General features: G+C 60.3%; 2 protein-coding genes across 5 annotated transcripts; one reads left to right on the top strand and one right to left on the bottom strand.

The window, feature by feature from the left end:
- Positions 1–6: 6 nt before the first annotated feature.
- Positions 7–4,559, top strand: CDK3 (cyclin dependent kinase 3). 4 transcript variants are annotated; one of them, XM_058561681.1, is made up of 8 exons: positions 7–104; positions 747–872; positions 1,087–1,239; positions 1,321–1,441; positions 1,535–1,705; positions 1,799–1,900; positions 2,179–2,382; positions 3,834–4,559. In XM_058561681.1, the coding sequence occupies exons 1-8, from the start codon at positions 7–9 to the stop codon at positions 3,957–3,959; spliced, it is 1,101 nt and encodes a 366-aa protein (XP_058417664.1). In that variant the 3' UTR covers positions 3,960–4,559. The 4 variants fall into 4 exon arrangements, with proteins under 4 accessions (XP_058417664.1, XP_058417667.1, XP_058417666.1 ...); XM_058561684.1 differs by having other exon boundaries at positions 1,162–1,239; XM_058561683.1 differs by lacking the exon at positions 3,834–4,559 and adding an exon at positions 3,207–3,468.
- A 245-nt stretch (positions 4,560–4,804) lies between these two features.
- Positions 4,805–21,853, bottom strand: EVPL (envoplakin). Its single transcript, XM_058561688.1, has 22 exons — positions 21,359–21,853; positions 18,867–18,966; positions 18,342–18,496; positions 18,116–18,242; positions 17,178–17,303; positions 16,930–16,968; positions 16,615–16,776; positions 16,428–16,535; positions 16,135–16,230; positions 15,068–15,193; positions 14,460–14,606; positions 14,001–14,155; positions 13,744–13,841; positions 13,280–13,452; positions 11,607–11,785; positions 11,384–11,522; positions 11,059–11,252; positions 10,552–10,702; positions 9,765–9,848; positions 9,527–9,637; positions 9,329–9,421; positions 4,805–8,577 (listed from the first exon to the last, which is right to left on the bottom strand). The coding sequence occupies exons 1-22, from the start codon at positions 21,457–21,459 to the stop codon at positions 5,137–5,139; spliced, it is 6,105 nt and encodes a 2,034-aa protein (XP_058417671.1). The 5' UTR covers positions 21,460–21,853; the 3' UTR covers positions 4,805–5,136.
- Positions 21,854–23,664: the final 1,811 nt, after the last annotated feature.

The raw sequence follows: 23,664 nt of genomic DNA on the forward strand, positions 1-23,664 counted from the left end.
CTTGCGATGTGTGCACGTGGTGCAGCGCCGGCAGGGGCCAGGAGGGGGAGCTGCGGAGCAGGCAGTCTGTGGGGCAGAAAGGCTGCAGGAGCGCAGGGTTTCTGGTGAATTGTGGGCTGAGGGCCTGAGGTGGGGGTGCTGGGGGCACCCAGGTCTGGGTGGGAGGCCCAGGACGCAGAGAGGCTTCCACTTCTCAGGTTCTGCCCTCAGAGGAGGCTGAGCGTCCACAAACAGGCCGGGCCTAGCTCCTGGCCCTGGCTGTGTGGCCTAGGGCAGGACTATGGCTTCAGAACCCTTCCTGACCCCTGACCTCTGCCTCAAGCTGACCCTGGCCTCTCAGGCAGCCCTTCTGGGCAGGCTTCTGCCCCCAGAGCCCGGGCCTGGCTGGGCAGGGGCGGGGGCTCCGGCCTGAGAAGTTTGGGCCCTCCTGCGTGCCGTAGCCGGGCACCTTCCTGGCCGGGCAGCGGAAGGAGGCCTGGGGGCTCCAGCCTGGGCTGGGCTGGGCTGGGCTGGGTGAGGAGCAGTCCTGCTCCAAGCCAGGTTCCCAGGGATGTGCTGGGGTGGGGGATGGAGTGGGGCCTGGGCCGGGGCGGCCTGGCAGGCAGAGCAGGGTGAGCCCTGTGGGCCTCAGGAGCCAGGAGGCCTGAGCGCAGGCTGGGTAGGTGATCCATGGAGGCTGGAGGAGGCCCCAGGGGCACTGGACATGGGGGACGAATGCCCCAGGTGCCGTCTGTTTCCCCGGGCAGCTCTGCGGACATGGATGTGTTCCAGAAGGTAGAGAAGATCGGAGAGGGCACCTATGGGGTGGTGTATAAGGCCAAGAACAAGGAGACAGGGCAGCTTGTGGCCCTCAAGAAGATCAGGCTGGATTTGTGAGTGCTGGGATGGCCTCTGAGATCCCCACCCAGGGGTGCCCCACAGCCCGGGAGATCCCCCATCCATCCCTAGTCTCAGGGTTTTACATTCAACTCCTCGTCCAAGTGCTGCCCAGTTACACTGGGGCGGCTGCAAAGGTGCAGCCATCACTCATCCTCACCCTGACCGGCCTTTGTCCCAGGCCCCTGGTGGTGATAAGTGTGTGTCCAGGAGCACAGGTGACTCCCCCGGCAGAAGTGCACTTCTTGGCTCCTGCCTCCACTGCTGTGCCCTCCTTTCCTGCAGGGAGACCGAGGGGGTCCCAAGCACCGCCATCAGGGAGATCTCCCTGCTCAAAGAGCTCAAGCACCCCAACATTGTCAGGTGAGGTGGGGAAGAGGCGGGGAAGCTGGGCCTGTCCCAGTTCACCTGGGAGCCGCATCCTGACTGGGGTCCCCCGGCCAGGCTGCTGGACGTGGTACACAGCGAGAAGAAGCTTTACCTGGTGTTTGAGTTCCTCAGCCAGGACCTGAAGAAGTACATGGACTCCACCCCTGCCTCCGAGCTCCCCATGCACTTAGTGAAGGTACCCAGGGAAGGACGGGGAAGACCAGCTAACGCCCCGCCCAGCCTGCTCCGCGTCCGCTCAGCCAGCGCCCTCTCATCCTTGCTGTTCCAGAGCTACCTCTTCCAGCTGCTGCAGGGGGTGAATTTCTGCCACTCTCATCGGGTCATCCACCGAGACCTGAAGCCCCAGAATCTACTCATCAATGAGTTGGGTGCCATCAAGCTGGCTGACTTTGGACTGGCTCGAGCCTTCGGGGTGCCCCTACGCACCTACACCCACGAGGTACCACAGGACAAAGGGGAGAGAGAGGCAGCCAAAGGGATGTCACCTGTGTACTCAGCCACCCCGAATGATGCTGTTTTCTTGCCCCTACAGGTGGTGACACTCTGGTATCGCGCCCCCGAGATCCTCTTGGGCAGCAAGTTCTACTCAACAGCTGTGGATGTCTGGAGCATTGGTTGCATCTTTGCAGAGATGGTAGAGAGAGGGACAAACATGGCTGCCAGGAGGCCACAGGCAGGGTCCTACTGGGGTGGGGGTGGGACCCTGATTCTCCTATTGGAGGTGGATTAAGAGGTATTTGGGACTGGCTTAAGGAGTGAGGAAGCGGCCCTTATTCCCGCAAAGGTCAGGTTCTTAGCGCAGCCCTGGGAAAGATATCTTGAAGGTGCCTCCCTTGTCTGGCCTCTTACCTGGTAATGGATTCTGTATGACAAGGGAGTAGACCCCACACTTTCTCCTCTTCCCCTTTCCAGGTGACCCGCAGAGCCCTGTTTCCTGGTGACTCTGAGATTGACCAGCTCTTTCGTATCTTTCGGACCCTGGGGACACCCAGTGAAGCCACGTGGCCAGGAGTCACCCAGCTGCCTGACTATAAGGGCAGCTTCCCCAAGTGGACCAGGAAGGGGCTGGAGGAGATTGTGCCCAGTCTGGAGCCGGAGGGCCAGGACCTACTCATGGTAGGTAAAGGTATAAGGCGAGGGAGGGCAAGAAAGGCCTCCTGTCTCCAGTCACTCCTCCCACCAGAAGTGTCCCCTTTGTCAGCCAGCCTCTTGTAGAACCCTGGCTCCTTCTTAGTCCAAGCTGGTCTCTTTTCTGACCCTTGTACACAACTTGCATAATGATTCTTCAAGCTGGACACCTGTCCCGTGATAAGTCCAATGTTCATCTTCCCTTTTAAAACTTCTCTCTTCTAGTTAGCTTTGTTTTTATGCTGTGATACTTGCCTTTTTCTTAGTTGCCTAGTGTTCTTGGTAATTTTCCTATGTGGAACTTATTACCCCATCTAAGCTGTAAGCTTTCCCAGGCAGCGACCATACCCCCTCCTGCCTCAGTGTTCCCCACAGCGGTCACTCCTCACACGAGGCTGTTCATAACAGGCCATTCCCTGCTGCCTGGGCCCCTGCCACAGTCCTCACTCACCCTCCTGTTGCATCATCTTGACCCCTTGGGCTGGCCCAAGCCTAACCACCCAGAGCCATCCATTCTTGCCCACAAAGACTCAGAGCCACATTTCTCTCTTTAATCTGGTGTTGGATCAGAGGAAGGCAGGGCAGTATTTTCACCTTCGGGCTGTGTGTCCAGCTTTCGGGAAGTTTGTGTGTGTCTACCAACCCAATGCCAGCAGGACGGCATAGACTTCCAACCAAGACTCTTAGCACTCTATCCTGGCTACTCCAAGGCAGTGGGTCCTTCCACTTCCTGCCTGGTTTAGGGACTTGGAGTTCCTGCCCCCCCAAGTATGCTCCCTGGACAGGTTTGGCCCCCACTTCCTGATACATAGAGAGAAGTCTGTCTCAACCAGAAGTGGAGCCTGGAAACCTCAGTACGGAAGGGGAGAGACTGACTCAGCCTCAGTAGCCTGAAGGAGACCGGAGGTGACTCAACAGGGCTGGACTAGAACTAATTCTCTTTTTGTGTGTGTGTGTGTGTGTGAGGAAGATCAGCCCTGAGCTAACATCCGTGCTAATCCTCCTCTTTTTGCTGAGGAAGACCGGCTCTGAGCTAACATCTATTGCCAATCCTCCTCCCTTTTTTTCCCCAAAGCCTCAGTAGATAGTTGTATGTCATAGTTGCACATCCTTCTATTTGCTGTATGTGGGATGTGGCCTCAGCATGGCCAGAGAAGCAGTGCGTCGGTGCGCGCCCAGGATCCGAAGCCGGGCCGCCAGTAGCAGAGCGCGCGCACTGAACCACTAAGCCACGGGGCTGGCCCTAGAACTAATTCTTTGTCCCCAGATTCCAGGAGTGTCCAGAACTGGCTTGTGAGCTGGGAGGTGGTGGCTTCATGCAGTTCTGGGTTTGAAGGCAGCACTTTGGGGCTTGGGGCCCTCCAGCTGTGAGGGTAATTCCCATCCAGCCCTGGCCACACCTAGGTCCAATCTCTTTCCTCCTCCTCCTTCCTTCACAGCAACTCCTGCAGTACGACCCCAGCCGGCGGATCTCAGCCAAGGCCGCCCTCGCCCATCCGTACTTCTCGTCCACAGAGACTTCCCCAGACCCCCGCCAGTGTGTCCTGGAGCGTTTCTGCCGTTGAGAACACTCAAGGCCCCCGCCTGAAAGCCTCTCTCCAGCTGCTGCCCCAGCTGCCTCCCCACCCACTTCCCAAGAAAGAACATATCTGGGGAGAGAGCAAAACTCTAAGGAATTTGGCATTAGCCGTCAGAGGGCTGAGTTTGGGTTAGTCCTGCCAGCAGGTTAGCAAGTTCCTGTGTTGTTTATTGGGTTAGACGGTGACGTTTCAAGATGGGGGCACAGAAGCTCTGTGCACAAGGGGGTATGTTAGAGACTGGGCCCCCTGGCACTGGAACAACAGGTACCAAGGAGAGCAGGAAGCCTGTCCTGGCTGCCTCCTGGTGCTCCTCACCTGCCGGGCTCTCAGCTGCCCGGCCAGACCCCAAGGGAAAGGGTGCCCCCTGCTGGTCTTTTTGGATTTAAAATGTTTGGGGGAAGAGTTGCGTTAAGAGTCCCAAGTTAAACAGGGAGCAAGGGGAGGGAGAGACAGGATATTTTCCTGATCCCAGGGGAGGTCGAGGTGTGTGTGGCTGTTCTAAGTAGTTGTCTCATCACCTAGGATTTGCTCACATTTGTTTGCCTCTGGCTTTAAGAGCAGGAAATAAAAATGACACATTCCTGAGTTTTCCAGTGTTTTTCTGCTCAGGGGTGACACCAGGGACTTGCCAACAAGGGGGAGGTAGACAGAGGACTGGAGACAGTTCTTGGTGCACCCTGAAGGACCCGGTGCAGAGATGGCAGGGAAGAAGGGGCCAATCCATGATCGCCTTCCATGACCTGCCAGTGTATCCCCGCCCCCCCCCCCCCAGTCAAAGGAGCTGTAGCCCTCTGAAAGCACCCTGTTTCCTAGGCAGGGCCAGTTGGTCATGTCCACTCCCCACCTGGGAAGGACCCAAGCAGTGCTGTCCCTTGTGCTTATGCCCCAGACAAATCGATTCTGCGTTCCCAAATCTGAAGGAGACACCAGGAGAATTAGTTTATTGGAAGCACTGGGGTGGGAGAGAGAACAGATCTGCTGATCTCTGGTTCTGAACCACCACAGGTAGGGGAGCGAGCCCAACACCGCGAATGTTCGAGTAATAGAAAAGCCATCAGACAGAGGGAAGACCCACCCCCTTGGATTAGGCTGCTCCTGGGCGAGGGGGGCATGCATCCCACCCTCCCCCTCACACGCACTCCCCGTGACTGCTTGGCCCCCATCAGCGGAGAGTGCGCGGTGCGGTGGGGGAGGCTGAGCGGTAGCAGCGGTACCCCTCCAGCGCAGCTGGGAGGAGCAGCAGGCCGCTCAGGGGGTCTTTCCGGCAGCGCCCCATGGCTTCCTTGTAGCTTAGCCGCTCCTTGGAGATGGGGTCTGTCAAATCCTTCTCGTAGCTGGACTCGTCCTGCAGGAGCTGGGCCAGCTCTTCGCTGATCATTCCAGAGAGCACAGCCTGCAGGATGGGAATGCGGCCTGTCCTCTTGGGGTCGATGAGTCCCCCGGTCAGGTGCTGCACCTGCAGGTGCGGAAGCACGCTCTCTCGGGGCATCCAGCCTTTCTGGACGGCCTCGCCCACTGACAGCCTCTTCTTGGTGATGGGGTCCTCGATGCCAGTGAAGGCCTTCTGGGCGTTGAGCAGCCTCTGGGTGGAGGTGTTCTCGATCAGCCCCCTCTCTAAGGCCTTGTGCACAGAGTAGCGCTCCCGGCTGAGGAGGTCCATGATGCCCCCTGTGGCTGCCTGGGCCTCCAGCAGCTTCTGCCCAGTGATGGGATCTAGCATATTTTTGGCCATGGCTGTCTTGATGGTGCATTTGTTGTCTGTGGTTGTGTCGTAGACCCCGGCAATGGGGAAGCTGTCATCACCAAGCCCAAGAGAGAAGCCGGAGGAGAAGAAACTTGTGCTCTGGGGGGCTGGGGAGGCAAGTGGGGACTTGGAGATGATGGATCCAATGGAGAGGGAGGAGCAGGGCTTGGTCTCCCCCGCCACGAGCAAGGCGAACTCGGAGATGGGAAGGCGGCCGTCCTTGTAGAGATGGTACTCCTCCTTGGAGATGCGTCTGCAGCGCAGGGCAGCCTCGATGGAGTACTGCTTCCCGCTCTTGCGGTCCAGGAGCAGAGACTCCTCCCCACAGGGGCCTGAGGTGGTGACCTCCTCCCAGTCGCACTCGAGCTCCTGCAGCTGGAGGTACTGGCCTCGATCGATGATGCCCCTCTTGTAGGCCTCATACGGGGACATGTCGTTCCCCGTCTCAGGTTCCAAGATGGAGATCTTGGTGGAAAGGTTGGTCTCTCGCGTCTGAGTCTCCTGGTTGAGCTCCTCCCGGCTCACCTTGGTGTGGAGGTCCCGGAGGGCCCTCTCCTTCTTGTAGATCTGGTCCTTCTCGCGGAGGATGGCCGCCTCAAGCTGCGAGAGCTCCTGGCTCCGCTGGGCCGCCTTCCGCCGCTCACTCTCCGTCTTCTGGCTGAGCAGCTTTGACTCCTCCTGCAGGTGGAGCACCTTCTGCTGCTTCTGCCTCTCCAGCTCGTGCAGCTCCTGCTGCAGCTGCCTGCACTCCTGGCTCGCCTGGTCCCGGGCCTTCTGGAGCTCGGCCTCTTCCCGAGACCAGGTCCTCCCCAGTACCTCGGCCTTATCGATCCGCTCCCCGAGGCGCCGCACCTCCTCCTCCCGGTTCTGCCGGGCTGCGCGCTCCCTGTTGAGCATCTCCCACACCCGGGACCGCTCACCCTCCAGCACCCGGTCCTTCTCCACCCTGATCACTTCCTTGTAGATGGTCTTCTCTTGCGATTTGGTTTTCTGGAGGACATCGATCTGGACCTGCAGGTTCTTGCACTCCCGATGCAACTCCATCACCTGGGTCTTCTCCTGGTCCAGGTCTCGCCGCAGGGCCTCTGTGGACTTCTCCAGGTCCGGGTCCTTCTCCAGCTTGACCACCTCCTCCATGATGATCTTCTCCTGCACTGCAGGGGGCCGCTTCTCCAGCTCCTGGATCCTCAAGGTCAGCTGCCGCAGCTCCTTCTCCACAGCCAGCTTCTTGTTGCGGTCCTCCTGGAAGCTGAGCAGGCCCTCCTTCTCCTCCACAGTGGCCCGCAGCTGCTGCAGCTCCCTCTCCAGCTGCCGCCGCCGGCCCACCTCCTCGTCTAGGCTCTGGCTCAGCCGGCTGTGGTCCTTGCGGAGCTTTGGGTCCTTCTGGGTGACCACCACCTCCTGCACCACCACCTTCTCCTTGGGCCGCCTCCTCTCCAGCAGCAGGTACTTGTTCTGCAGCTCGTAGACCATGTCCTCGGCGGCCCGCCTCTTCTGGATCACTTCCCTCACCTCCCGGCGGAGCCGCTCGGCTTCCTTCTCCAGGACCGGGTCCTTCTCGTGGCGCACCACCTCCTTGTTCACCGTCTTGGTCTCCACCTTGGACCTCTCCCGCTTCCACTCATCACGCTCCCCCTGCAGCCGGATGAGCTGCTCCTGGGCCCGCCCACTGGTGTTGACCAGCTCATTGAGCTGAGCCTTCAGGCGGTCGATTTCCCGCAGCACCTCAGGACTCCTCTCGTGCTTCACCACCTCCTGCGTCACCTGCTTGTACTCCACTGTGGGCTTCTGGGCCCGCAGGACTGCCAGGTCAGGCAGCAGCTTCTCCACCTCCTTCTCTGTGCTGCTCCTCTTGCTGGCAGTCTCCTGCAGCTCAGCCCGGAGCCGCGTGATCTCCCGCTCCGTCTCTGGATCCACCTGGAAGATCTCGTTGATGCGCTCCTGGAGCTCCACTTTGGGCTTCTGCTTTTCCACCACGCTGTACTTGCTGTGCAGTTCCTGCAGCTCCCTGGCCAGAGTTGCGTTCTTACTCCTCTCCCCCTCCAGGAGGCTCCTCAGCTGGGACGCCTCTTTGAGAAGGCCTGGGTCCTGCTCCACCTTCTTCACCTCCTTCACGATCACTTTGGGCTCCACGGCGCTGATCACCCTCTCCAGTTCTTCAATGCGAGCCTGCAGCTTGGCCACGGCCTCCTCCACCCCCTTCCTCTGTGCAGCGTCCTCCTCGATCTGCAGCCTCAGAGCCTGGGCTGCCTTGACCATTTCCAGGTCCTTCTCTACCTTGACCACTTCTTTCACCACAACCTTCTCTTTCACATTTGCTTTCTTCTGCTCAAGGGCCAGCAGCTCCTTCTTTAGCTCCTCCAGCCGGGCCAAGACGGCAGTGTTCTCCTCCCGCAGGTGCTGGATCTCGCTGCTGAGCTGGGCCGCCTGACTGTCCAGGCCTGGGTCCCTCTCAATCTGAGTGACCTCCTTGGTCAGCAGGTGGGGCTGTATGGCCTTCCTTTTGCCCTCCAGCTGGATGACCTTCTGGGCCATCGCCTCCAGGTCTGCCTGCAGGCCGGCCCGCTTCTTGCCCTCGTCTTCCACCTGAGACTTCATCCTGGACAGGTGGCTCTCTAGCTGGGGGTCCCGGTAGAACTCCACCACTTCCTTCTCCTCCAGCCTCTCCAAGGGCCTCTGGGTCCTCAGCTGCAGCAGCTGGTTCCTCTGTTCCTCCAGCTCATGCTGCACCTGGGCCACCCGCTTCCTCTCGTCCTCCAGCTGGGACTTCAGGGCCTCTGACTCCTTGCCTGCTTGGGCTGGGCTCTCGGACCCCTGCTGTACATCATGGGTCACCTGGATGTCCTCACTGAGTTCCTTCTGCAGAGTGAGAGGAAGAAGGGGAGAGCACTGGGGGGAGGGGGAAGAAAGGGATGAGCCCCATTCCCACTGCCCCGACCACCAAGATCAGAGATCCTTGCTGCTTCCTGAGACTTCCTGGTAGGTCCGTGGAGGTGGAGCTGAAGACCTGAGATGCTTGGCTGCAGGATTTTGAGAGGACCCACTAACCCCGTGATGTTAGGATGCAAGGCAGTGTTCAGGCTGAGTTTGCACTAGGACATGCAACAGTGACAGGTTCTCCCTTCCAAACCATTCCCTTTCCCCTCCATCCAGGCTCCCAGAAATGGGCCCATACTCCTCCGGGGATGCTGGAGTACTCCTCTGGGTAGGAGAAAGCTGGCAAGTTCCTTGGCCAGTCACCAAGAGTCGTGGAGAGCTTCTGGCTCCTGGTCTCCCAGGGATAGAGACTTAGGTGGCCTCTTGCCCACTGTAGCTGGGTCCTAAGGCTGAAGACTTTGTGGGGATTTTCTGCTGTCCCCACTGGGGGACGGCCCAGTGGCTAAGCTGTGACTTCCCTGAATGACATCTCAGGGCCTAACTCTGAGATGGATACCAACCTGTAAGAGCTGTTGGGGAGAGAACTGGGGGAGGCAGGGAACTGCACCCGCCTCAGGCCGCCGAGCCTGCCCTGGGGCTGCAGGCTGTAGGGTGAGGAGGAAGGGAAGACTGCCAGGTCAATGGCCGGGCCAGGCTATCTAGTTTGGGAATGGAGTGGGCATCATCCCCATACCTTCTCCAGCAGCTTTCTGGCAAACTCCAGTTGGTGCAGCTGCTGCTGATGCGTAGCTGCAACCTCAGTATAGGCCTTTGTCAGGTTCTTCTCCTGGAGTGGCCAAAGGGAGGGAGAAGGAGGGCAGGGTCAGCTCCCACCTCAGAGGCTTTAGAGCTGGTGCCAATGGACACAGAGCCCTGTGGGGTCTCCTCTCACCTGGGCCTGGATGCTCTCCTGCAGGGGAGCCACTCGGGGTCTCTTAGGAGCTGACCCTGCCTGCGTGGGTTCCAGGGAGCAGCGGTAGATGTCTGCCTGTAGCTGGTAGTCCTAAGCAGGGAGGAAAGGACAATAGGGTGGTGGTCAGTGGGGGAGGTTGGAGGTGGGGGGGCAGGGGACTGGCAGAGGGAAGGAGGCGGGTGGATAAAGAGGGACAAGCTGAAGGGAAAGCACTTACCTGGAGAGCCGCCTGCAGGTCCTGGGAGAGGCGGGACGCCATGGCCCTGTCCTGCTCTCGGCTCTGGATCTCCTGCAGCAGCCTCTGCCACGAAAGAGTTGAGTCAGGTAACACCACTCATCCAGACTCTCCTTCAGCCGGGCGCCTCCAGGGCCACAGACAGCCAACATGGCTCAGGAGCAGGAAGGGTTACCGTCCTCTGACCCACCATGGCCTCTGCTTGGGACATTTCACCCCCTCCACCTGGCTCCCCTATCTATTCCTCAGGCCTCAGCTTGGGTGTTGTTCCTTGCAGACAGCTTGCCGTCACCCCTACATGTGTCCTGCAGTGGGCTCCCACAGCGCTCTGGCTTCTCCACCAACACGCTTATCAGCATCGTAGCCTGAGATCCACCGGCCGCCCTCACCAGACTGTGGGCTGCCGGAGGCCAGGTGGTACCACAGCCTCTGTGTAGTAGGGGCCTTGCAAGTATGAGGAAGAGGATGCAGAGGGGGTTGGAACTCCCAGGAGCATAAAGCCCCCTGTCCACCTTGGATCAGACAGGGGTGGGCTGGCCATTTCTGTGGGCAAAGTGGAGCATTTTGAGGGGATCGGGGACGGGGGGGTCCAAGGCCTCTGGGGTCTGAGCTTTGAGGTCTCTTAGCACATTAGCCACCAGGGGGCCACACGTGCACAGGCAGCTCTCCTTGTGGGGGAGGCGGCCAGGGAGATGGACATGGTTTGAGGCCCCAGCTCTGGACAGGGGCCTGACCTGCCCCCAGGTCACCTGCAGCCCCAGCCCCTCACCTTCTGCGCCTGCAGCTTGTAGGCAATCTGGCTGGGCCCGTCGCTGGGCCGCACCTGGTTGCAGGGCAGGTGCTCCAGCCAGGAGCTCAGGTTGTCCTTGCAGTTCTTGAACTGCTGGTAGGTGAGGCCGGCGTCCTGCACTGTCTTCTCCCTGCAGGAGGATGAGGCCCCGGGCAGAAGTGAGAACTGCCTTCGGGGGACAGGTGAGGGGTGCACAGAGGAGGCTGGTGGTGCCTCCCTCCCTGGGACAGGTCAGGAGGCCTGAGTGACCCGCCATGCTGATCCCCTAAGTCTGGCCCTGTGCTGGAGCTGGGCATTCAGAGATGGACTGGACAGTCTCTGCCAGGCACCACCTGGGAGGTAGGTGCTGGAGTTGCCCCATTTCAGAGGTGAGGAAACTGAGCCTCCGAGAGGTGAAGTCACAAGTCCAAGGTCACACGGCTTGTCAGCAGCACCACCCGTGCACCGTGGGGGCACGCCATGGGCCCTGATGGCCCAACCACTCACCTCAGGTCCAGCTGGTCCCCCACAGCGTGGTAGCGGTCGGTGAGGGCCCGCACCTGGCGCTGCTGGCGAGGCAGGTCTTGGCAGAACTCGTGGAAATTGTTCTGCAGCGCACCACATGCGTGCTCGGTGGCCTTCAGCTCGCGGTGCAGCCCCAGCACGCAGGCCTGCTGCTCCAGCAGCTCCCTCCGCTGGCGCTGGGGGAGGAGGGGACACAGCACGATGCACCCTCGTGGTTCCGTGAGATGCCACATCCACCCCCCAGTTGCCCCCGAATGCTTGGTCAGGCTGTGCCCCCCTCCTGCCAGGAGGCCGCCTGGCCTCTCACCTGCAACTCGCTGGCCTTCTCCTGCAGTGTGCCGGGGCCAGCAGGGATGGGGGCCTCCTGCGCCAGGGAGGACTCGAAGCCTCGGATGACCCTGTCCGCCTCCTGGATCTGCTGCTCCAGACCCAGGGCAGCCTTGGCTCTGCCAGAGATGGCCAAGGGTCAGACACCCCCTCGGCCACACCTGTGCTGCACTGCCCAGCGGCCCGGTCCCCAGAGCACTCACTTCTCCCCATAGAGGTTGTAGAGCACCTGCATGTCTCTGTACTTGTTCTTGACATTGTTGAGGGCCACGGGCAGGTGCAGGGTGGCGGGGCCCGCAGGCTGCACTGACAGACACGCCTCACACTCCTGCTGGGCCGCCTCCTTCTCTGCTCCCAGGCTCTGCAGCCGCTGGGCCATGCCCTGGGGCGGGGCAGGGTGGGGGTCAGGGATCCCTGCTCTGGGCAGGTGGGTTCTGCCCAGCCCTCCTGCCAGGTTGACCTAACTCTGCCCAAGAGGCCAGAAAGTGTGGTGAGTACGTGCTTGGGCTCAGGCCAGAGATCTGGGAACAGTCCTGGCCCCGATAGTCCCCACGTGGATGACCTTGGGCAGGTCAACCTCTCTGACCCTCAGTCTCCTTATCTACAGAACGATTGATGGGAGGATGAAATGAGACCCGGTGTGTCAGGAGCTTAGCAGGGCCAGCCACGCAGTTGCCCATCTTGGTCTTCATATCACTATCCTGTTCACAAAACTGTCGGTTCCCCGCCCCGGCACTCCAGGTCAGGCACTTGGGGTCGCTCTGTCCACCTGGGGTTATTTCGTTCATTCCTTTATCAGTTATTCAATCATCCATTCTGTACGTCATTGGTGCCAGCTCTGTGCTACACACTGCCTACCTGCCAGTGTAGCTGGGCTTCCTGTGGACCCACAACACCCCTGATGTGGTAGATGCTGTGAGTTCAAAACCCAAGGACCTAGTTGGGGGTGGCCTGGGCTCAAGAGAGTCACCATGTCCCAGGGCAGTTGTAACCAGGGACTTAATGTGGGGCATAGAGGTCCAGACTCCTATCAGCCCCAGAGCTCCCCCTGGGGTCGGCAGAGGCCTTTGTTGAGACTACTGAACGGTGCCGCCTGCACTCCTGCATCCTCCCCCCACCCTACAGGTGTTGCACCCATGAGACTCCCTAATAAATGCCCTGCACGCCCATCTCCATCTCAAAGTCAGCCTTCTGGACCCAGCCTGCACCACCTTTCCCACCTGGGGAGCCCTCTCCCACCGCCCGGCTGGAATGCTACCTCCAAATAGCGACAGTATATCGTGGAGTGAAAATGACAAGCTGCACAATCATGCGAAGGACATGATGCAAATTTTTAACAAAACCCAAACAATATATTTGAGTAGAAACCAGTTTGGAAGGCTATAACCCGAACAGCCTCCCTTATTAGCACTTCAGAGGACGCGTCCTTTGGTGGTCACGTTTACACACTCTGCACCCTCCCCAGGGAGGACCCCCCTACCCTGAGGTGCTCCAGGCTTCCTTGCTGCTCTCAGGACCCTCGGCAGGACACCTCCTGGGTGTGGGTCACAGGGGTTTTATTCTGGGTCTTGCCCCTACTAGAACCTTCCTGAGCCTTACTGCACTGCATCCCCAGGACAACCAGATAAGCTGGGTATGATTGTGCGTGTTTTCAGGGATGAGGAAACCAAGGCCCAGAGAGGTTAAGTGAATTGCCCAAGGTCACAGAGCTGGCCAGCAGAGAAGCCAGGATGGGAACCAGCTTGTGTGAGCCCTGGACTATCCACTCCCCTCCGCCTCTTCGGGTCCCTGTGGCTGCTCCCACACTTATCTCATCTTTAGTTTATGCATCCCCAGGGCTGGACCTTTTCTTATCCTAACTGCCCTTCTCACCCACCTTCTGGTTTTGGATGCGGCCCTCCAGGTCCTCCAGTGGTGTGGTGCGGCTCAGCGGGGCCCGGGCCCAGGCCAGCACCTGCCTCTCTATTTGCCCCAGGTCCCTGTCCAGCCGGGTCATCTGTGTCAGGAGCTTCTGGGCCTGTGGGTCAGCTGGAGCTGAGCTGGTCGGAGCTGGGGGCATAGGGAGCCGGTGAGGGTCCAGGGCCTACCTCACATCTGCCTGAGGGGCTCCTTCCTGAGTTCCTGCCAAGGGGCCTGTCTGGGATAGGGTGAGGGGGGGATGGGCAGGGCCTAACTGAGGGACAGACAGCCCTAGAGGCTTGCCAACCCAAGAGATGGAATCCCCAGAGCAGAAGTCCCTAATCCAGGGTCACCCTTGCCCTCTCAGCCCCCCGGAGTGGCCAAAGTAAGAATCTACTCCCTCTATCAAAACCCCCCCGGGTCCTCGGCCACCCTTCGTACCCTGCTGGCCAGGCCATAAGGGCTCCGCAGCACTGGCTTTCATGTGGCTCTGGACTGCGGCCAATTTCTGCCTCAGGGCCTGCAGCTCCGAGGCCAGCCTGGAATGAGGAGGAGATCAGAGAAGGACATCTCTCCTCTCTCTCCCCTCTGCCCCAGCAGTCACCGGTCCAAGCAAAGGCCCGACCTCAAACACCACAGGGCCTGGTCTGTGCCCACAGCCTGCCTCTTGCCCCTGAGTTATCCCCAGGCAGACCCACTTGGAGGCTCTGGCCACAGCTTCAGGGTCCGGAGCTGGGATGCAGAAGCAGGCAGCCGGGGCATGCTTGGTCTCCCCGCCGGGGCCCTGCACGACCCAAGTATGAGGGTCACTGTTGTCCATCAGCATGTACCGCTCACCCCGCAGCAGCTGCACCTGGGGGCAGGTGGGGAGGGGTTCATGCAGGCTCAGGGGCAGGGGCCAGAGAAGGGACCAAGGCCAAGATGGGGTAGGGGCTGGGGATAGGGACAGGTGGGGACAGGAGCTGGGGCAGGGGCAGCAGTGGAAGTGGGAGGTGCTGAGGTAGGGCCAGGGCCAGGCCAGAGGCAGGGCTGGGGCAGGTGGGACTGGAGTGGGACTGGAAGGGGCAGTGGGGGCTAGGCTGGGTGGGGCCCTACAGGGGGCCTGGGAGGGATCAAGGATGAGGCAGGGCCAAGGAGTCTGGCAGTCAAGCCTGTACTTCTCCGGCGTCCCAGTCGCAGATGCTGTCCACGTGCAGGGGCTGCTGTGGCGGGTTTCTGCGCTGTGGCAGAGGAGCGACCTCCTGGCTCTGCCGCTGCAGGTCCCCGATGGTCTTCTCGGCCACGGCCAGCTGCTTCTCTTCCGCCTGTGGGGTCCCAGGCAGAGGGGGCTCAGGCCAGGCTCCATTCGAAGCCCGCCTCATACCTGCCCCCTTAAGAGGACGAGAAGCCTGGCCTTCATGAAGACAGGGTCTCTAAGTTAGCAAAGTAAAAGGAGCCCCTTCTGGGGATCCAGGATCCTGGACTCTGCTGGTTGGGGTGGAGTGGGCTGCCCAGCTTCAATGAGGCCTCCAGAGTGGGAGCTGGAGGCGCCTCAGAGCTCTCCTGGGCTGCTCCTGTCACATTACAGATGAGGGAACTGCTGTCCAGGGAGGAGAAGGGCTTGCTGGTAACAGATCTGCCTCCTCCTCCTGGAGCAGACCCCCTTCTCTGCCCCCCAGGCCGGGCCTCAGGGCAGGACTAGGTACCTGGGAGGGGGAGGCCCTGACACATGGGCAGGCCCCACTCCCAGGAGTGGGGTGCAGATGGCTGGGTGGGGCTGTCTCACCTCCAGCTCTCGTAGCAGCTCTGTGGGGGCACTCGGGGGGCCCCCAGGGGCAGGGCTGTACTGGGTGTCCAGGCTGGAGTGGAGCTTTGCCAGAGTCCGGCTGACGGAGTCGGCCTCTTCCTGGAACTGAGGTTGGTGGGTGGTCAAGGGTGGAGCCCAGGGCACCCTGCTGCCCGCCGAGCCTGCAAACCGGCCGAACCCAAACCGGCTAAACCCAACCGGCTAAATGCAAACTGCCACTCGCCCCCACACCACGACCTTTCCCCGGGCGGTGGGGCATTTCCAGCTGGAGCGCTCCGTGTGCGGGGCATTTGTGGTTCACTCAACTTCATTTCTTTTGGTATCATAACACACTATTTCTCGTCCTCCCTGCACAGTGAAGTGCGGTGGCCTCCCTGCCTCCCTCCAGTACCTGGAGTTGTCCCGCCCAGGACCCCAGGGGTGCCCATGGCGCCTCAGAGTAGGGCTGGGAATGTGTTTAAAGAAACAACACCACGGTTGGGTGATGTTACAGAATTATTGTCCGTGAGTGTGATAATGGTATTGTGGTGATACAGGAAAAGGCCCTTAAAAAAAAAGAAAAAACTCCTTGGCTTTTGCCTCTCTCGAAGAATATACAACATTTTGGGTGGAAATTGCCAAAAAAAGTCCCTGTTGTACATGATCTCCATGTTTCTCAACGCTTTTTTCATTATTGTTCCCTAAGGAGCCTTTTCAGATTTTTTTCTTTAATTTCCCCACATCTCCATGAAATTTTAATACCACAGATACACTGTATATCCTTTTTGTGTATGTATATCTGTAGTTTATGCGTAAAAAGAGTAACATTTTTTTCTCCCATAAGAACCAACTCTCAACCCCCTGGGAGCAATATCACCCTGTTGAGAATGTTTGTGACATTATTTTCCCTCTGGAACCTAGTCATTTTTATGAGATGCCTTGTCTCCCGCGATGCGAGCTTGTCCTCCATGCATCCCTCTGCCCCAGCCCAGGCCCTGGTGGCCACCCACCCCTGTCCACCCTGCCCGGCCCTGACCCCCCTAGCCCAGCCCTGCCTACAGACTTACCCGGCGGTAATCCTCCACATGCTGCAGCTGGCTCTCCTGGCAGATACACAGGTTCAGGAAGTTCTGCCACTCCATCTTCAGGGCCTCCTGGTGGGTCTGAGGACAGCAGCATGGAGCCCTCTGACCATTCTCTGCCATGGTCCATCTACCTGCCCACTGCCCACTCAGCCAGCCTGCCCGCTGTCCCCGATGTGGGCCGTGTCTCCCTCTCCCTCTCCCCAGCCCACCTGGGAAGCCCCCCATGGAGGGAGTGTGGGTCCCCAAAGCAGCGGGGAGTGTCTGGGCCTTCACACCTGGATGGGCCCCACCGCTGGATGCCCGAGCTCCACCATGCGCTCCCCGTCGTCCTCCAGCTGGTTCACGCACTGCTCCTGGCTCAGCAGCTCATGCTGCTTGAAGTGCTAGGGGAAAGTCGGGGAGCAGACAGTGAGGATGAGGATGTCCTTGTTCCCCTCACCACCCCCACTCTCCTCCCCTGACCTCGTATTCCCGCCGCACGCCCACGGGGTCCGCCATGAGGTCACTCCAGTCCTGCTGCAGGATGTGGTGCTGCTGCTGGGCCAGGCTGCTCAGCTGGCGCGTGCAGCCTTGCAGGTGTGTGTACAGGCTGCCCAGACTCTGCCCACGCCACGAGGCCACCTTCTGTGCTCGGTGAGAGGGGCGGAGGGAGAGGAGTAGCAAAGGGCACCATCAGGCTGTACCTTGAAATGCTGGCCCCGTCAAAGGTGCAGGCAGCCAGGTCCTGCCCCGCTCCCAGCCCAGCCAGCCAGCTAGTCCCACCCTTCCTCTGCTCACCAGTAGGTCCCGGTACTGGCTCCGGATGGTGGCTGCGTCCTGCCTCAACCAAGGAGAAGAAAACGCAGTCTCAGTGAGAGGCGAGGTGTAGGGCGGAGGGTATAGCACCCCACATGCTGGACCTACTGTTCCCCCCTCCTCTGTTCCTCACCCCAGAGGGCCAGCCGGACCTACTGAGGCTCTGATGGGTGAAAGGGGGGCTGGGGCTAGGCCCAGGCAGAGATGCACCTCCAGGACAGCTCACCCACCGGTCCAATGAGGCTCCGCAGTTGCTGCCCATAGGCCTCGATCTCCTTCTGCAGGATGTTGTGCTCGGCAATCTGCTGCTCTAGCTCCGCCATGCCCGGCCCGTACTGGCCCTCGCTGACCTGCTTCTGCAGAAGAGCTGGCTGCTCAGCTCCACCGCAGGGCCTGGGGCAGGAGCCCTCCCGTGCCCTCCTGTGCCCTCCCCACGTTCTCATCAGCAGGAGCAAAGCTGGTCATTTGGGCAGAGGGTGGACAGGCCAGGTAAGCAGCCTGGGTGAACAGCTGGCAGCTCATCCTGGGGGACATGCCATTCTCCAGTGGCCCTGGCTGAGGCCTCAGCATCACCGTGACTGTAGTCCCTGAATCCCACTGGTCCCCAGGACTTGGGGCTCAGCCTCTGAAAAGTCTCCCCACTCTGTCCTCCCTCCTCCTCAGCCCCCGCCTTAGCGCCTCTTGCCTGGACACCTCCAGCCAGGCTCTGGGAGCCTGTGCATGCCCTGATCTGCCCATACCTTCCCCACTGTCCCTGCATTGTCATCCTGGCACTCCTTCTGTTGGAGCATCAAAGCTCCCAATATTTAGGGTGCCCAGGACCTGGTTCTGCCCACCTGCCCAGGAAACCCCACTTCCCATCGCACCCATGGTTTCCTCTGGGCAGGAGCCTCTATCCCTTCTTTCTGAATTGTCTTCTCCTCACCACTTCAACCCCAATCCAAGCGAGCCCTCTCTCCTCTCTGAGGCCTCTGAGCTTCCTCTTGCAGGAAGCCTTCTCTGACTGCCCTGTCTGCTCTTCTGTCTCCCTTCCCAGACCCCTAACCACCCCCAGTCCAAGCACGCTGTCAGGCCCTGACGACGCACAGCTCTGTATTGCTCGCTGATCGCTGCCAGGCGTGACTTTGAGCTCCTTGAGGTGTCTCCGACATTGAGGATGGCCTCTGACCTGTTTCTGCTCCAGCACCCGTGCCCAGTCGACCCTGGGCCCCACGTCAGGGGGCAGCACCATCTTCTCGTACAGGGCTCGGTACTCCGCACACTCCTGGGTCACCCGCTCGTGCAGCTGCTTGATGCTGCCAAAGAGGCGGCCAGCAGGTCAGGGCTGGGCCTGAGCTCCCGGGGGCCCAGTGCCTCCATCACTGAGCCGCAGCCCCCAGTGCCACCCCACTCACTCCTTCTCGATCTCCTCGGCCTGCGGGTGCTTGAGCCGCCGGGCCTTGTCCACGTCCAGGAAGAGGTCCTTCAGCAGCACCTCGGCCTCCTTCAGGCTGCGGCCTGCCTCCTGCTGGTGCTTCAGGGCCTGGCTCTGCTCGCTGTGCAGCCGGTCCTGCGGGTGTGGGATGGCATCCTCGCTGCCTGTCACTGCCGCCTGAGCCCCACCCTGAGGGACGCTGGCTGCACTGGCCAACTTTGGTGCCCATACCAGCAGAGGGCCAGCCCCAGGGCATCTGCAGGGTGGGCTCAAGGACACAGGGGAGGAGGCCTGAGCACCCCCTGGGCCCCTTGACCCTCCAAGTTGGGAGCCCAGCTGAGAAGGAACGCCGACCTCTCTCCCACTGTGTGTTTGGGGAGTGGCCAGTGAAGGACAGGCCACACTGTCCCACCTTCACCATGACCAGTGGGCACACCAGGGACCACCAGGCATGACAGTGGGCTCCCATGCCCCCCCGCCCAGCCATCTGCCCCCCAGGCCTCACCTGCCGCAGCTTCTTCTGGGTCTCCAGGATGTCCCTCTCCACCTGGTCGGCATTGGCCTGCATGCGGGAGATGAGCAGGGCCAGCTCCTGGGTGGCAGCTCTGGTGCGTGGAGGGGACAGGGGCAGCGTGGTTGGAAAAGGCCTCTCTGTTCCCCTTAGGCAGAGGTCTACCCACTCGGGTGGGGTCCCTTGCCTCTCCCTGTCCCGTCTCGCCCTGCCACCAGGCTCACTGCCCGGGAGCGAGGAGTCCAAGATCCTGAGAGCTCTGGTCTTGGTCTGCAGGAGGCTGTGAAATGCCCAGTCCTGGGGGAGAGGGTGCTGCCCCCATATGAAGATTCAGAAAATGGGGGTCCCAGGTGTATGTGGCGCTGTGGAGCAGGCTGACCTCACTGTCCTGGCAGTGAGTTCCCGACCCCGCCCAGCTCCCTGGTGGGCCGGTGGCCCAGGAGTGAGTGAATCACCAGCTCAGCTGCTAATACCCAAGATAGCGAGACAGCATTGGGGAGGGGCAGGTGGGCTGGACGGGGGGGCAGGGGAGCAACATCATGCCCCCCATCTCAATTTCCTCCCACCCCAGCCTGTCTCCCCTCACTGTCCCGAGCTTTGCCTTTGCCCAGGCTACCAACCATCTGGAGGAGACACACAGCATTGGGCAGGGGGAGGCCAAGAGATTGCTGGGGCACTCCAACATTTTCCAGACTCAGGGATTCAGAGCCCAAATTGGGACCTGACTTGCTCCAGGTCACATAGCCAGCAGCGGAGGATGAGCCTGAACAGGTCCCAGGGTCCTTTTCCATGCATTCATTAGGCAGCCTCTATAGGGCACCTGCCATGTGCTTGAGCTCACTCTCTGGGGCCTGGAGGGTCAAGCAGACCTAGTAAAAGGCAGAGTGGTTCAAGCCTCAAGAGCATGGCATCCCGTGAAGTTGCAGGCCTGGGAAAGAGAAGGCTTCACAAGCTGGTCCTTGAACCAGGGTCAAAGGAGGAGCCCCTCAGCCAGAGGGGTGGTGCCAGCAAAGACACAGTCTGAAAGAACCCTGGCCTGACAGCCTGGGTCTGATCATTTTCCATCATTACTGCTGTGTGGCCTTGGATAAGTTACTTAGCCTCTCTATGTCCAAGGTTCCTCACTTGTAAAGTGGGGCTTTAATTATATCTACTTCACTGTGTTATTGTGAGTGTTAAGAGAACTAATCCATCTGAAGTGTCCAGAGAGAGCCCATGCAGTCAGCACCCAGGAAGTGTTAGTTTCTATTCCACTAGAATCTTAGCACCATGAAGGCAAGGACCTGTCCTTCTGTTAATGGTGGTATCCCCAGCCACTAGAACAGTCTTGGCATATAGAAGGTGCTCAATAAGTATGTATCGAACAAGTGTATTGCACACGAGGGGAGTGACGAGCCCTCCTTGGGGGCTGCAGCAAGAGGACAGGGTGGTGTGGACCGAGCTGTGCCAGGCCAGGAAAGCACTGCCCAAGAGCCTGCCTAGGGACAGGGAGCTGCAGGTCCTGAGCACTGGGTACCCTGTCTTCAGGCGGGGCCTCCTGGGAGGGCTGGTCCCACCAGGAGGAACAATTCCACCTTGGGCGGGGCTCAGGAGCCCCAGGGAGGACAGGTCACTCCAGTGAGAGTCTTAACTGCTGATTTTCCCATCTGCCCAGAAGCCCAGCCATGGTATTGTCCTGCTGATCCCTATCAGGGTAATGGGCCTTTCATCTCCACTCTGATCTCAACACCCACACTGGGGACCCCAGGCTAGCTGCCACCTCCACCCTGCAGAGGGGGCTGATGGCCAGTGGGCGGGAAGAAGTCTGGCCAAGTCTGTCTGCAGACCGTGGGGCTCCGGAGAGGCAGGCTGGGCCCTTCAGAGAGCTGGGTGAACTGAGTGAGGCTTTGAGGATGTCTCAGGCCCGCAGGTCCCTCTCTTTTCCCCCAGCACCCCGGCGACACACCCACATGGTAAAGGAATTACCCCAACTCTTTAACAAAACTCTCAAGGCCCGAGGTGAGAGCCGTGTGGGGAAGGCTGCAGCTTGGACGTGAGGGAGCACAACCCTGCCTCCCTGCACCCAGGTGCCACCCACCCCGCTCGGCTTCTCTGGCCTCAGTCCTTCTGCCCACCCTGTGCCCCAGTCCCAAGGGTCATCCCAGCCCAAGGGGAGCCTTGAGGACAGAGCCACAAACAGGGAGCCAGGCCCTCTGGTCTCCCAGCCTCTCAGCAGAGGAAGGCAGCTGCTCAGGCCCCCGTCTAGCATGTCTCCTGCAGAGCGGCCTCAACTCCTGGCCCTCAGGGCCCCCTGGAGAATGTGGGGAGCCCTAGGCCATTTCTGGCCTCCTGCGAGGCTGGAGCTCAGTCTGGGCCAAGAAGAGAGTCCATCCCTGGGCCCTTTGGCCTCAGGACACCAAATGCCAGCACTGGGCTGGTCCTGGGCTGGAGCACCTGGGCCTGGCACCACCCCCTCGCCCCGGCCCCCCTCTCCCAGCCCTGCTCACCGGCTGTGCTTGCTGGGGGAGCCCTTGGCTGGGGATCCCTTGCCTGGGGAGTCCTTGGGAGACCCCTTCCCCTGGGAGCCTTTGCTCAGCCCCTTGAACATCGTCGTAAAGGCAGGAGCTGGCTCAGGCTGGGCTCGGCCGGTGCGGGCAGCAGGCAGGTGGGCAGGCAGGCAGGTGGCGGGTAGCAGGCGTGCGTCCTTGCTGGCTGCTCAGCTGGGCTCTGGCAGGGTGGGGCAGCCGGGCACTGGGAAGGCAGTTTCTGAGAGGCCCCTCCCTGCAGGTGAAGCAGCGAGCAGCGGGCCAGGGCTGCCGCGCATGCACACACACTCACCCACATTCACGCCCGCTCCTGTACAACCAGTTGGGGAGGAAAGGGCACAGCCCAGAGGGCGGGGCCCCGAGCCTGCCTGACTCCCAGAGAAGGTTTGGACTTGCTGCACCCACACGCCCAGAGGGAGCCAGCAGTGATCACACCCAGATGGGGAAATAGCTGGGCCCAGGAGGGACAGGAGTCCAGGCAGACAGAGGCATGCATACACGCGCAGACTCAGGGACAGAGGCCCAGCCTTAAAGCTCCAGCTCAGGTTAATAAACACCTCCAGCCAGCACAGCTTGCCCGGCTATCAGGCATGTCCCCACCCATGGCTCTCACCCCGCTGGGGGAGGTGGGGCACTCCCTTCCAGCCCAGGGCAGGTGGGAGGGCCCTGGCTCTCTGCTCACCACCAGGGCATCCAGGTGTCTGCTCCGTGTTCTCCACCAACATGATGGGGCAGTGAGGGGGCATTCACTGGCACAACGTACATTTTTTAAAGTGGGCACCACCAGCAGTCCCACCGTTCGATCTTCCTGGCTGGCTCAGCGTCATCCCATCTGTCCGAGGTTCTGGGGCCAGATGCAGTAGGAGGCACGTCACTGGGATCCTCAGAAGATTCTCAGACTCTCAGATCAGCTCCAGAGGAGCCAGGACTCCCCCTGGACCCCTCTCCAGGAACTCCTCACATTAGCCTTCAGGTGCTGCTGAGCCCAGGGTCTGGCTGAGCCCCCTGGGAACCCCTTGTACTTGGGTTTTCCTGCCTGCCTCTCCTCCTCCCAGAAGTGGCCCCTGGTGGCTTTTCTAAGGTTAGATGGAGTGGGTAACAATGGTGCCAGTTTATTGGTTTTCTTCCTCACACTGAGGGCCATCTTGGTAGCTGCCTTCTCCTGTGGTGGCCCCCAGGGTCTTCAAGCAGCAGGTGAGTACCCTCATTTCCAGGCACTCCTTTCACTGGCCCAGCTCAAGAAGCCCCTTCTACAGGTCTGGAGTCATTCCCCAGAACCATTACAGTTTTGGTGGAAGGAGAGTTTGAGGGGGAGCAAAGAGGAGGGATGCAGGCATGCTGGGTTCAGAGCACTGGGACATCCTGGCAGGTCTAGCTGAGGGCAGAAGATGTCCGGAGAAGAGATAAGGGTCCCAGCAGACTGGGGGGACCAGGGACAGAGGCCTGAGACTGGCCACATACCCCAGTGGAAGAGAAAAGGCCTGAGTCCTTTTTGTCTGCATCTCATGGACAAGCCACTGAACTTGGCCCTGGAGAGGGGACACAGGAGTCACCTGTCCTGGAAGGGGAAGGGCTGACAGTGGCAGTGGGGATGGGGACGGCAGCAGGAGGCCTTGACAGAACAAGTAGCAACAGTGAAGCAGAGTGGCCTCCAACGTTCTGCTCCATCCCAGCTGTGTGATAGTGAGATGGAGCCAGAGACGGAAGGCCCAGACCCAGAGGCCACTGAGCCTCTGCCCCAGCCCCTCTCTCCACTTTACTCCTAGGTGACAGTTTTCTTCTAACCACTACTGGCATGCCTGCAATCAACTGTTCTCAAAAAGAACATTTGTTTAAATGGCTGCAGGGTCCAGGAGCCAGCCCTGACTGCCAGCCTCTCATTTCAAACCCGAGAGTGGGCTCACTTCCTTATCTTTGAAATTGGGCAAGTGATGGCAACACACAGGAGAACCAAGACAGGAGGTAGGTGATGGCAGCCCTCAGCTCTCAGCCCACTGTCTCGCCTCCCCAAGAACTCCAGGCTCCTTCCTGGGAGGTGGTAGTCTTTGGAGGTGAGGGCCCAGGGATGGGGTGGAGATGTCCAGACTCCAGCTGTGGGAACAGGAGCAGGGTTGGGGGGAGGCCCCGCTGAGCTGGGCAGGGGAGAGGGCTGCAGCCCCTGGGTGGAGGGCAGGGAGCAAAAGGCAGCCAGGCTGAGATTTGGAACATTTGAGCTTTGCCTCCTGCCTCCTGCCCTCCTGGAAATAAATGAGCACCATAGGGGGCCC

This window comes from Diceros bicornis, chromosome 18, assembly GCF_020826845.1.
Source record: "Diceros bicornis minor isolate mBicDic1 chromosome 18, mDicBic1.mat.cur, whole genome shotgun sequence".
Classification (NCBI taxonomy): Eukaryota; Metazoa; Chordata; class Mammalia; order Perissodactyla; family Rhinocerotidae; genus Diceros; species Diceros bicornis.